The 12,445-nt window shown below is 36.5% G+C and overlaps 1 protein-coding gene across 7 annotated transcripts in view; it reads left to right on the forward strand.

The window, feature by feature from the left end:
- Positions 1 to 12,445, forward strand: part of CHD7 (chromodomain helicase DNA binding protein 7) — a 133,338-nt gene that overhangs the window by 86,257 nt on the left and 34,636 nt on the right. For all 7 annotated transcript variants that reach the window (XM_057426244.1, XM_057426242.1, XM_057426248.1 and 4 more), the window contains 6 exons: positions 5,169 to 5,224; positions 6,638 to 6,752; positions 8,118 to 8,201; positions 9,312 to 9,449; positions 9,546 to 9,667; positions 10,145 to 10,388. In XM_057426244.1, the coding sequence (XP_057282227.1) occupies positions 5,169 to 5,224; positions 6,638 to 6,752; positions 8,118 to 8,201; positions 9,312 to 9,449; positions 9,546 to 9,667; positions 10,145 to 10,388 (759 nt within the window). The remainder of the gene's footprint in view (positions 1 to 5,168; positions 5,225 to 6,637; positions 6,753 to 8,117; positions 8,202 to 9,311; positions 9,450 to 9,545; positions 9,668 to 10,144; positions 10,389 to 12,445) is intronic.

Raw genomic sequence — 12,445 nt, forward strand, 5'->3', positions numbered from 1 at the left:
GCTGAAATCCCTGTAAAGTTCTTAAAATACCCCAGATAGATACTCTGAATTCAAAAGATACTTAATTGAATAGAAGTGATTCCAGGAATGTGTCCTTTGATGGTATTTAAAATACTTTTGGATTGACATAGATAAAACTAATTACTTGTTTAGTCTTTTTGCTTGCTTTTTTCCAGATGAGAATTTTCGTTTTTGCAAATATACCTATACGGTGCTCTTTACTTCAGAGTGGTGTTTCATGGGAGTTCGATGAGTGAGAGCTCTACTGCATACTAAGTTTCTGCCTTTTCTAGTAAAGAAAAATAGAAGTTGTGCTTAGCAGCTGAAACAACTTCACATGTGAACAATATTACATATACAGGTGGTTAATAGATTCCTTGTCACTGTGCTAAGTAGTGAAATAAGTATGGTTTTATTTCTGCCCTGGTTGCTAGTTATGTTCTTGTTTTGCTTACAGATTCTTCTGGTCTACTTCACAACTTGATTGGCCTTTGCACTTGCAAACTATTAAAACTCTGAATAGGAAGTAGAAAAGAGCTTCTTGTAAAAAAGGCATTATTATATTTTATGGACTGTTTGTGCAGCTCATTCTCTGACTTGTACTGCAGTTGCACAGGAAACTGGTTAACATAGATATGGTACTGATGTTGATCGTAGTTAGCCACAATACTTCATTTCCTCAAAGTGTTAATTTTTTTAATTGGAGGAGGAGGGAAAGTTGCCTTTATTAATGTATTACTTCTTTAATGTTGTGGTATTTGGGGAGGCTTGGGGGGGGCATGGGGGGTGTGTTAGTGTTTTATTACTAATGTCATAACATCATTTACAGCTTTGTAAACTTAAATTCATGCGATGTCATGACTGGCTGTGATTGAATTTGACCTTCCACAACACAGAACTTCTAGGGCTTTTTCTGAAGTCTAGAGCTATATTTTGTATTTCAAAACATAGGTTTATTTTTCAGTTAAACTTGATGTAATATAAACTCAGTAATTAGTTGTCCTGATGGTCTACTAGGTGGGAGAGGGGAATGTGGTCTTTTCATAAATGTCTTTACACTGGAAGCTGGGTTTCACCAATTATTTTTCTCTTCTTCCTTTCCCCTGCAAACAAAGGTGTGATTACTCATGGGGAGTGTGTATTTTGCTGCAGTTTGTGGAAAGTGGTTGGTCTGCTGCCTACATGTCTTTGATTGCAAGCTCTGCTGGAGGCAAGCTCTATTTTGAGCTGTTTCTTTAATGTTTTTTACAGATTGTATTTGCAGGTTTGAGGGGTGTCTCTTCTTTTCCTGTTCTTCTCCCCAACCCTTCTCTCCAAAATAAAAATGGATATCAGGGTGTTAATATTTAACATCTGAAGTATCCAACTGTGTTTTTATTAAAGGTCTTTTACACTCTTACTAACGTCATCAAAACCCTGGTTGTTAGATTACTAATCAAAGTAAATTGCTGCGATCAGGACTGGTCTGTAAAATAAACATGAGGAAAGGCTTCACTAGGAAACCTTTCAGTGGATTAGGTTGTAACAAAGATGTTGCATTCAAGTAAAGGACATCAGATAATGAATACGCTTTTCTTATCGCGAAATTATGCTGGTTTTCTCAGAAATAGCCCTAGTCTAGTTTTGGAGGTAGCAGGTAGGATACAGCACTGTGCTTGTAACCATTTTTCAAGTGTACAGAATAAGAGGTAGAAATTACTTTAATTCATGTTTGAAGTGTAAGAGACAATGTCTTTCCCCATTGCTTTTAATATAGAATTTTGAATTCTGTTGAATACTCTTCCCTCTTGCAGAAAGTGTTAAATGCATGTATCGCTCTTTCCAAACCATCACTGTCCTGATGTCTTCAGTTTACATGTGGAAATTTCTAATTTTTCTAATCAGTTTCTTGGCCAACTTCAGACTCCTTTGAATTTCTACTCCTTAACTTTAAAAAGGAATGTCTAGAACCAAACATGCTGTTCAGCACCAAACATGCTGTTCAGCAAAAGTTAGCACATATTATGGAAAGATGTGGGGTATGTAGACCATTATACCTGCATGTTACACATCTGAATTTCTCTTTCTGCCTACCCATACACAGTGAAAATTAGATCTAAGTGAACTTACATACAAACCATAGAATCATAGAATGGTTTAGGTTGGAAAGGCCCTTAAGATCATCAAGCTCCAACCCATATGCCATGGGCAGGGACACCTCGCTCTAAACCATGTCACCCAAGGCTCTGTTCAGCCTGGCCTTGAACACTGTCAGGGATGGAGCATTCACAACTTAATTGGGGAACCTGTTCCAGTGCCTCACCACCCTCACAGCAAAGAACTTCTTCCTTATATGTAACCTGAACTCCCCTGTTTAAGTTTGAACCTGTTACCCCTTGCTCTGTTGCTACAGTCCCTGATGAAGATTCCCTCTCTGGCATCCTTGTAGGCCCCCCTTCAGATACTGGAAGTCTGCTATGAGGTCTCCACGCAGCTTTTCTTCTCCAGGCTGAACAGCCCCAGTTTTCTCAGCCTGTCTTCAAATGCAGGCATTTCACCCACAGACTGATTAGTTTACAATCTAGTGCTGTGTATCAGTTGAGGTTGTTTGCTTTTTGTATGTTGCTTTGCATCTGTAATTAATGTGTTCTGCCTTCTGTTCTTCTAGCAGTTGATATTTCTGGGGTTTTTGCTCTGTGTTTTAAGCTTGCTGTTGTCTCTGCATGTAACTGGCTCGCTCAAATAACTTTTGCATTAGCAGGTATTACTGTATCACTTCTGTGGCCATGGCAGTGCAAGATTGTGTGCTCTTTTAAGTATTTGCTTGAAAGGAGGGATCTTTTGAACCTTCAGTTATCTGCAGAGATTGTGGATCAGATTGTCCATTATGGTTGCACCTGGGCAATGACAAGTTGAAGTGTCCTGCATTGCCCAAGTCTGCCATGCACTATTTTAGGATGTTTACATAATAAGTTTTGGACAAATTTTACATAAATTTCCTATCTCACCTTTTTACCTGCTTAGGGTCAGTGTCTGTGTAGTGGGTATTAGACAGTGGTGTCAAAGGCCATAAGCATCTGTCTCATGTATCCTGAACTAATGTATTGTTAAGCCCTATTTGAGTGCTGGTGATTGTAACTTGATTAGATTATCCTTTTTTTCTGGTGACGATTGTGAATGCCAGAGTAAGATTTTATAAATACTTTTTTGAGAACTACTTTGTATTTAGGTGAATCTTTGATGCACAGTGCACGCTCATAGACCGTATAATAATGCAGACCAGTTGTTACCCATCAAACAATACAAAAGTACGTTTTACTCATGAGGGTTACAGGATTTATCAAGATTTACATTGTAAATTATTATTAAGTTGGCAGTTGACAGAAAATACACTTGACTGAAATGCTCTTGAGGGGAGCTAAATTGGCTAATATGCAACCTTTGTATAAAGGTGTTTAACCATGTTGTCATTGTAAGATTGATGTATCTCAAAGGATTCTGATTTAAAATTAATCAAAGAGACTTGGCCATAATACATTTCAGAAAATAAAAAAGTTAATGCCTTAAGATTAGGGATGACTTTGTTAAAAAGTGGTATTGCCTCAGGCTAGCTAGGAGATTCAGATAATGGGTTCTCCTATTTTCTAATATTCTTTTTTAATACAGTTTGACCTCTAAATGTGAATACCTTATTGAGAAATACTCCCTTTTAGATCTTTTATTTATAAAAAAATTCTTCAAATTCCTCCTTTTGACAGTAGCTTTGTAAGTGACAGAGAAGCTTCTTGTCTGCTTAGGCTTAGGGGATAGTTTATCTTCTTAAACAGGATTCAGGAATATCAAGAAGTACGCCGGGAGAACCATCTCTTCCATTTCTTCAGAGAGAGCTAGGTGGAAGCTGGTGTTGCCCTTCCAGAAAGGAACACAAGCAGACTGTACTGGAGTGACACATACACTGAAATGATAAAATCCCTTGCTAGTCTGGAAGAGAAGAAATACTATGGAAATCAGGGATTAGGAACGCATTAACTTTTTCTTTACTCTGCTAGAACAGAGTTTAATGCAGCTGCTACTGTTGTTCTTTTGAGAGAGAATGGCAATTCAGTCTCTAGTTTCAGAGTAGTATCTCATTTATATTTTTTTCTTTCTTTATATAAAAAGGATGGAGTGTGTGGGCTTACACAGGGGTGAAGAGTTTTGTCTGTTTAGCACTACATACAGTTATTTATTACAGATGATGCTATCCCTTATGAAGTCTGTAAAGCAGAAAATCCTCTTCTATTTAAAATTGTTCCAAAGTTCATTAGCAAACACAAACCGTTAATGTTGTGACATAAACTGAATTCTAAATGTGTTCCTGGTGCACTGTCCTTAGTTTGTCCTGTGTCTGGGTTCAGGAGTAATTCAACAAAGTATTACATGCCATATGTTATGCAATACTTTGGCACTAGGGATGAGTTAAGGGTAGTCTCAACCCTTAGCAGTGAATGCCCTTGGTTTTGCTGGTTTATATCACAACTTTAACCTTGCTTTAGATGTAGTTTTTGGGTGTTAATTTAATTTGGCTGCTCTGTATGTGAGACATCTTGCCTGAGTGAATTTAATTGCACCATTGAGTAAAACTAAAGCCATGAACACTGATGCACTAAAATTCTAGCAGAGGTATAAGGTTTAGTTTTATATGGCTTCTTGTTTGGAGTTATTAACTATATGGAGGAATAAACCCCCTTTAAAATTCTTTTTTAAAACATTACAAAACCCACAATGTAAAGTTGCCATGAGCCAGCCAAAAATAATACATATGGCATTCAGGAGTGCAGTTGCTAATTGGCTGCTGCCTGAGAAAATGGTACACTTGGCTTCTACTTAACACTGTGGGTTTGGCAGAAAGCCAGGTTTGGGGTGAGGTTGTGAATGAAGCTGCATGTGGTTAGGGAGGAGTTCAAATGATTCATGTCTTGGAAGTTGTAGTAAGCAGTGCAGTATGTACTTGGGTAAGCTGCTGGAGGAAACTCCTCGCCCATGGCCTCTCCCCACAAAGGCTTTCCTACACCTCTATGTGAGGACCGTATCTGTAATCAGTGTGTTTTTTTTTTTGTAGTCAGACCGTATTTCAGTCAGTTTTAATCATTAGCTGAATTGAGCTGTGTAGTGGTTTGATTCACTTTTCAACAATTCTTTTCTTATAGATGGAGAATGGAGAGGAGGTAGAAGTAGAGGAATTCTATGTAAAGTACAAAAACTTGTAAGTAAAGTTACAGGTTTCATTACTGTCTTTTAAGTTCATGTAACTTCCTAATGCTTTTTAGTAACTATTTTTCGTAGTGATCTATTATTATTCAACTTTAAACATTTCTAATATTTAATACAAAACAGTGGCAAATAAATAGGGTAATCCTTGCATTAGTGGTACTGGGTTTGATAGTGTCCTCCTAATTCGTATTCTCTCCAGAATGAAATCTGTAGGTAAAATTCCTCGGCTATTGAAAAAATTTAAGGCTTATTATGCATGCAGCACATACATATGAATATGTGTAACTAACTGCAGCCATAAAGTATTGTGTGTGCATACTCAAAAATAATCCTTAACATTGTTTCAAAAGCAAGATATGTGTGCAACAAAATGTCCAAGGTAACAAACTAGATGGCTTCCAGTATTCCAGCGGATAGCTGCTCCTCCGTAAGCGGGACATAATAGTGGTGAGAACAGCATGTTGTTTCACTTCTGGGCTCTGAAACTGCAGTGCAATCAGTATTTAAAATAAGATACTTCACAGCTGGATAAGATCATTTTTCTTTTGGAAAAGTAGTATATCTTGTTTAATTTTAGCAGATTTTCCATCCAAGACACAGATATGTTTAGAGTTTCTTGCAGCTAACTGCAGATAGACTTCACTTTAAATATGATGCCACCTTTGTACCTTTTGCACTATATTGATTATTGCATGATGTTTAATAGCCTAATTATGCCTTCGGGTTTTTTTTTAGTTTTATTACATGGACATGTAATTTTTGTATTAGCTCTTCATGTCTTAGACTTCTTAGCAATTTAACTTCTGACAGACTCTAAATTTATAACGTGGGACTAGTCATTTTGGCAAACATGTTGTTGTTTGTGTTTTCTAAAGATGAATTATTACCATGGAACTACATTTAAAAGGGGTTTTCTTTTATTCAGTGTTAAAATTGACCCATATGTAACTTTTAATTACAATGCAGTTCTCACAAAAAGCCAGTACATCATATATATATATATATACATCTTATTATATAAAATATTTGAGTATTTTCATTAACTTCTAAAAACCCTACTCTTTGCTAGAATATGATTTCAGATAATGACATTGATGATAAATGTCTTGTATAATATTTTCAGTGTGCCTAATAAAAATCATCTTAGCTTTGTGCCAAACACTGGGTGTATGGGGTATGTATTTAAATTGTGGGTGAGAGTTGTTTTTATTTATTGACAACATTTGCCATCAGTAAGTATACTTATTTCCCATAAGGATGATTTGTTAATAACTTGTATGATGAAGAAGATAGAGTCCAGTTTTCCAAGCATGGCGCTACAATGTGCTGGAAGTATACTAGTGGGATACATAAAGGATGCAATGGAAGCATAGTTTTGAGTAAGATTTTCTGTTTCATCTTCTAGTTCTTACCTTCATTGTCAGTGGGCATCTGTTGAAGAGCTGGACAAAGACAAGAGAATTCAGCAGAAGATAAAGCGGTTTAAGGCAAAACAGGGCCAGAACAAATTCCTTTCAGAAGTATGATTCCTTTTCCCTTTTCCTTTTCCTTTTCCTTTTCTTCTTGGAATATTTTTATGAATTTTTGCTCTGTATAGAAACAGAAGATTTTTAATGGCTGTGTGATACATCAGTAGCATTTATTCTGGTATAAAGTGTAACCATTCTTGATCCAAGTCTTGCAGGTTTATGAATCTCAAGTGATCTGTCCTGACTGTATACTTTTCACTGTATTTTTTTTCTTTAAAGTGAGTGGGGTTTTGCTCTGTAAGCATGACTCTTACTGAATCAGTAACAGCTCTCTTTTCTCAGGAGCTGATTATGCCAGAAAAATGCATCACATTTTTCTGTGTTATGGACTGCTGCTCACTAGGGATTCGAAGCTTTTTATCATCAATTTAATTTCACTTAGAGCCATAAGCAGTAGTGTGGCAGGGGTCCTGTCAATAAAAGACCAGATCTGCTGCTTTTTCTCTGGAAGCTTTCCTTTCAGTAAAATGTGGTCTTTTGAGGAAAAAACCCTAACACAACAGGTTCATGTGCTACTGTATTTGTTTATTTTTATTTACTATGTAGTTTGAGCTGAACAAAACCTGTAAATTGTAAACGTCCATCTGTTCTAGGTAAGGATGCCTGGAATTCCTTCTTATTTCTGTATTTGTTTTTGAAATCTGTTTCCAAATGGGTACAAATTATTGTAAATACTTGGAATTTGCTCTTGTTTTAGAAAAAGCTATCAAAATGTACATAGTCTTTAGTACTCTTGCCTGCCTTTTCTGTTGAAGAGGATCTTTAAAGTATAAAAAGAAGCACAACACTTTAGTACACAGGAGAATCCCGTAAGTTGTTGAAGGGAGAAGATGGAACATAACAAGGCATGATTTTTTTTTTAAGACACTGTGTATGCATGCAGTGTTTTCTGTGTTTTTGAAATAATAGTCTTTGAATCTTGCTTATAAAGCAGTTAGACAGTTCCTGGAGTTAAAGTAATCCAAAGGCACTTAGTGTACAAGGCTCTAATTTCTTTATTGCAAGCTGTAGTTTTCAAGAATGCTAAATGCATTGCATGCCATAAGCCCTTTCGATTGCTCATTAGTGAATTGTAATTTCACACTTCATTTAAAATATTCTTAAACATTCTCTCACAGTAAAAGGTTTCACACAGTAATTAAGAGGCCCAGTTAACAAAGTCTGAGAAGTCTGATTCCCTCACGGGGAATGATCTTGCTGAATTGTAGCATTTCAATTAACATGTTGAAGTTTGCCAAATATAAATTCTGTGTCACCGTGACCCAAAATATTATTGCCTGGTGAAATGTATAATAATTTTTCCACTCAGGAAGGGCTAATAGAGATATCTTTCCTATTTTTTGCCTCCTTGGACAGATTGATGATGAGCTTTTTAATCCAGATTATGTCGAAGTTGATCGAATCCTGGATTTTTCACGTAGCACAGATGATAACGGAGAGGTAAATAAAACTTCTAGTGCAGCTGTAGTCATATGGTCATTATGGTTAGAATTTTTTTTGTTTAGAAATGTGAATATATTGGAACACTTAAGAAGCCACCAGGGTATATGTGTGTAGAAAACAGACGTGTTTGAGAAAACATTGGCTAGTACAGCAGTTTCCTTAAAATAAAAGGGGTTACATGCAAATTCTAAACTTATGTCACCTATATTTGAAAACTGACAAAACAACCCACCACACCACCATCACCAATATCCTCTAACATATAGATCTAAGGTGGTACTTAATACTGTAGAAATATGATTGTCCGTGCATGTAATACAGCGTTTAAATGAAAATTGCAAGAATCTTAGCTCAGTGTCATAGTAGATGAGACATTGTTTAGACTACCTGTGGCAGAAGAGGTCCTGAATTCAATATTTCTTACTTTTTAATGACTTGTTCTGCAGAACAAGATCACTTTGTCTCCCAGCAGATTCTTCTTTAGCCATTGTTGAATAGAAGGCTTTACTGACAGCGTTTCCATAATGCTCTGTCAATGAATGGTGGTGGTTGGGTTGCCTGCTGGGAAGATTCTGATGACACTTTTAAGAAAAAACAGTTGATTTTTGAAATATGTGGTAAACACAGAAATTGTAACAGTTGGAAAATGAATATTGGTTTACTTACAAATTTTTATTCTAGCCTTAGCAATTCCAGTTGTAGTATTGTACTTTTGTCGGTTGTAAGTTTGCATTCCCTGTGTTCTGATCTTACTTTGTTAGGTTGTCAAGGTTGACATACAGACCAGCCCAGTTCAGCTCACTCTAGCACAGTTTAACCCTGTCCAGCCTAGTTTAATGCACTCCAGATCAGTTCAATCCATCCCAGCCCAGTTTAACCCACTCCAGCCCAGTTTAACCCAGTCCAGCCACATTTAATACACTCCAGCCCAGTTTAACCCAGTGCAGCCCAGTCAGCCTGCTGTTTTCTTATCCTTTTGGCTGATTCAGACATTCAGGTCTGGTAAAGCTGTTTGAATTTTATCTAGCCTGCAGGTCTCCTGTCAAAATGGTTACAGTTTTATTCTTCCTAAATTGTGATGTAATCTTATTTTTTGTCTTAACAAAGCCTGTAACACATTATCTGGTGAAATGGTGTTCACTTCCTTATGAAGACAGCACTTGGGAGCTCAAGCAAGACATTGACCAAGCTAAGGTTGAAGAATTTGAGAAACTGATGTCTAGGGAGCCAGAAACTGAGCGTGTGGTAAGAATTGGCTCAGTATAGAGGTTTTTATTTGAAAATAGTAAAGTAATGTGGTCTTTCAGAAACCACTAATGGGATTTGCTGTATTTGAAACAGGAGCGACCTCCTGCCGATGACTGGAAGAAATCGGAGAGTTCCAGGGAGTATAAAAACAATAACAAACTCAGGGAATACCAGTTGGAGGGAGTAAACTGGCTTCTTTTCAATTGGTACAACACGTACGTAAAATACTGCTTACTGCTGAATTCTGCTTTGGTAAAGCTCGGAAACAATTGCAAACAATCCTCTTTTTGAAACAATAACCTTATAAAGTAATCGTCTAAAGTGAGGTTTTAGAATTATTTACGTCTCATTTTTTGCCATAGGAGTGATACATAAACTAATTTTGGGTGGATAACATAATCTTGTATTAAACATAAACGTCAGATTCTTCTGACAAATGCTTTTACATGTGTATGTGTTCTTGCATACCCTTGCTGCCCCTTTCCCATGTGAACTTGAGAGGTACATAAAATGGATATATCCATGCTTATTGTGTCACAAATTATTTATTTAAAATGCAAGATTATGATGGCTTTTCAGTGTAAACTTGCTATTCTAAAAAGTTTCTGTTTTAGTCAGTTTAGCTCCTTACTACTTTTCTATGTTTTAAGTTACGAAGAAGTCATTCAGACTGGTTGTATTATTGTTTTCAGACGAAACTGCATTTTAGCAGATGAAATGGGGTTGGGAAAGACTATCCAGTCCATTACGTTTCTCTATGAGATATATTTGAAAGGAATCCATGGTCCTTTCTTGGTTATTGCACCGTTGTCTACAATTCCCAACTGGGAAAGGGAGTTCCGCACCTGGACAGAATTGAATGTGGTTGTGTATCATGGGAGTCAAGCAAGCCGGCGGACCATTCAGTTGTATGAAATGTATTTCAAAGATCCACAGGTAAAAGCTCTTCTTTCTTTTTCTCTTTGTTGTATGTGCCTTACTGTTGTTTATTAATCTAAGCACTGATTGGGTTTGTTGTACTGATACAGTAGGCTTTAGCTAATAGTGAATTAATAAAGGGAGTACTTTTTGTTAGTAGCCAAGAGATAGGCTGGAAACAGAAGGGGGACCAAGAATTGTTGTTGCAACTCTTGTTCAGGATTTCATTGTTTCATGCAAGGTTTTTATTGCTTCACATTCCTGAGGAGAGCTGACAGAAAGGATTCTTAATGGAGAAACTATTGTAGTTGGAACTAAGCATAAAAAACAATCTTTGCCTACCATTCCAGGAAAAGACTAGCTTGCAGAAATTAAACTTGTTGATGTTTCTTTTTCAATTTTCATGTATCAGATGTATTTTGAATCTGTGTTACTGTGCTTGGGTTGAATAGTTCTTTTGAGAGAAGGAAAGCAGGTACAGAGAAAATTTGGGGTAGAACTATTTGGAAAACTGTAGCTATAAAGAGCAGAGTCTCTGCACTTACATGCATGGCTTTACCAAAGGTAATTAAACAGGACTGTGGGAAAATAATGCATGTATATTGAATGTTGTTTCAAATCAACATAATCCTCCTCACTTAAATTTGATGTAATATGGAGTGTTATTTCCAGCTGAGCTTAAAGAAGTGATAGTGGTGAATTTATACATTTAGATTTTCTGTAAAGCATTTGATTTCATGCTGCTGGATATTTTGATTAATAAACTAGTATGATATAAAATCAATATGGCACACATTAAGTGGATTTAAAACTGGCTAACTGATATTTCTTGATGTAATTGTAAATGAGAAATGATTTGCATTTCCAGCTTAGTTCTTAAGGGATTGGTTCATGTCCATGAGCTATATAACACTTTTCTCAATGACCTGAAATAAAACAAGATCATTGCTGTGGAAGTTTTCAGATGACACAAAGATTGGGAGAGTGGTAAATAATTAAGACAGTTCGCAGATACAGAGTAAGCTGTGTTACTTAATAAATTGGATCCAAGCTAATAACACTTAGAATAGCTAAGTATAGGGCTATCTGTGGACGAAGAGTAGAGGAGAGCTTGGTTCTGGGAAGGCTGTAAGACAAATGCAGATCCCTTCATGTCATGACACATGATGACCAGTTGAACATGAGCTTGTACTGTGAGACTGGTTATAGTTCAAGTGTGTAGGAGGAAAGAAATCTTTACTAAAGAGTAGAAAAGTCACAGCATTCTTCTCTGTCACTAATGGGGTGGTAGTCCAGTTCTGCCTAGTACTCACTTCCTGTCCACAGTGTTGGAAAACCGGAGTCTTGGAGCAAAGCTAGGGGGGATGTTGCTGGATAGAAAACATGCTATTACAGGGAAAGAACTAATTAAAAACTGTTTTGAAGGTGATGACTGGGGCACAACTTGACATGCCATTAAGGCAAACAGACTATATACTTATATATAGTAGAAAAAACACATAGTAATTTATAGTAGTTGGAAGTTACATCTGTTTGGCCTAGAAAATAACCATTTCCCCAGCAATTTATCAGAGAAACTTTCAAATCAAAATCATATATGCTATTGTTAAATAAGATTGATTTGAATAACAATTGCTACACTGAGGTCTAATGCCTGTTATTCCTTAGGATAATAATCACAGTTGGCTTCTTGCTTAGATATATAATACACAAATAAACTGGAATTGATTTGTACTTCTGGTTTAAAAATTATTTCTTACCGGAGATGGATATGTGATACTAAATTCGAACATTTGGGCTTATACAGATACTGTCTCTACTGAAATGTTTTCTTGTGTTAAAAGTCATATTTGTTCATTATTTAAGTGGTGCTTGTTCTCAGCATGTTCTTTCCCTTAGAATGCATCAGTTAGGTAGCATGAAACCTGAAGGGATGTAATCAGAAAAATCCCACTTACTGTGCAGATTTAGTGTTATTTTGGCAACATCATTTCACTGATCTAAAGGTACCTAAAAGGATCTAAGGCAAGAAGCCACAGAAAGTTTTGTTCCCCCTGTTGCTGTAGTCTTAACTT

This window comes from Pezoporus wallicus, unplaced genomic scaffold, assembly GCF_028554395.1.
Source record: "Pezoporus wallicus isolate ANWC-B61680 ecotype Strahan unplaced genomic scaffold, APGP_CSIRO_Pwel_v1 contig_4131, whole genome shotgun sequence".
NCBI classification, from domain to species: Eukaryota; Metazoa; Chordata; class Aves; order Psittaciformes; family Psittacidae; genus Pezoporus; species Pezoporus wallicus.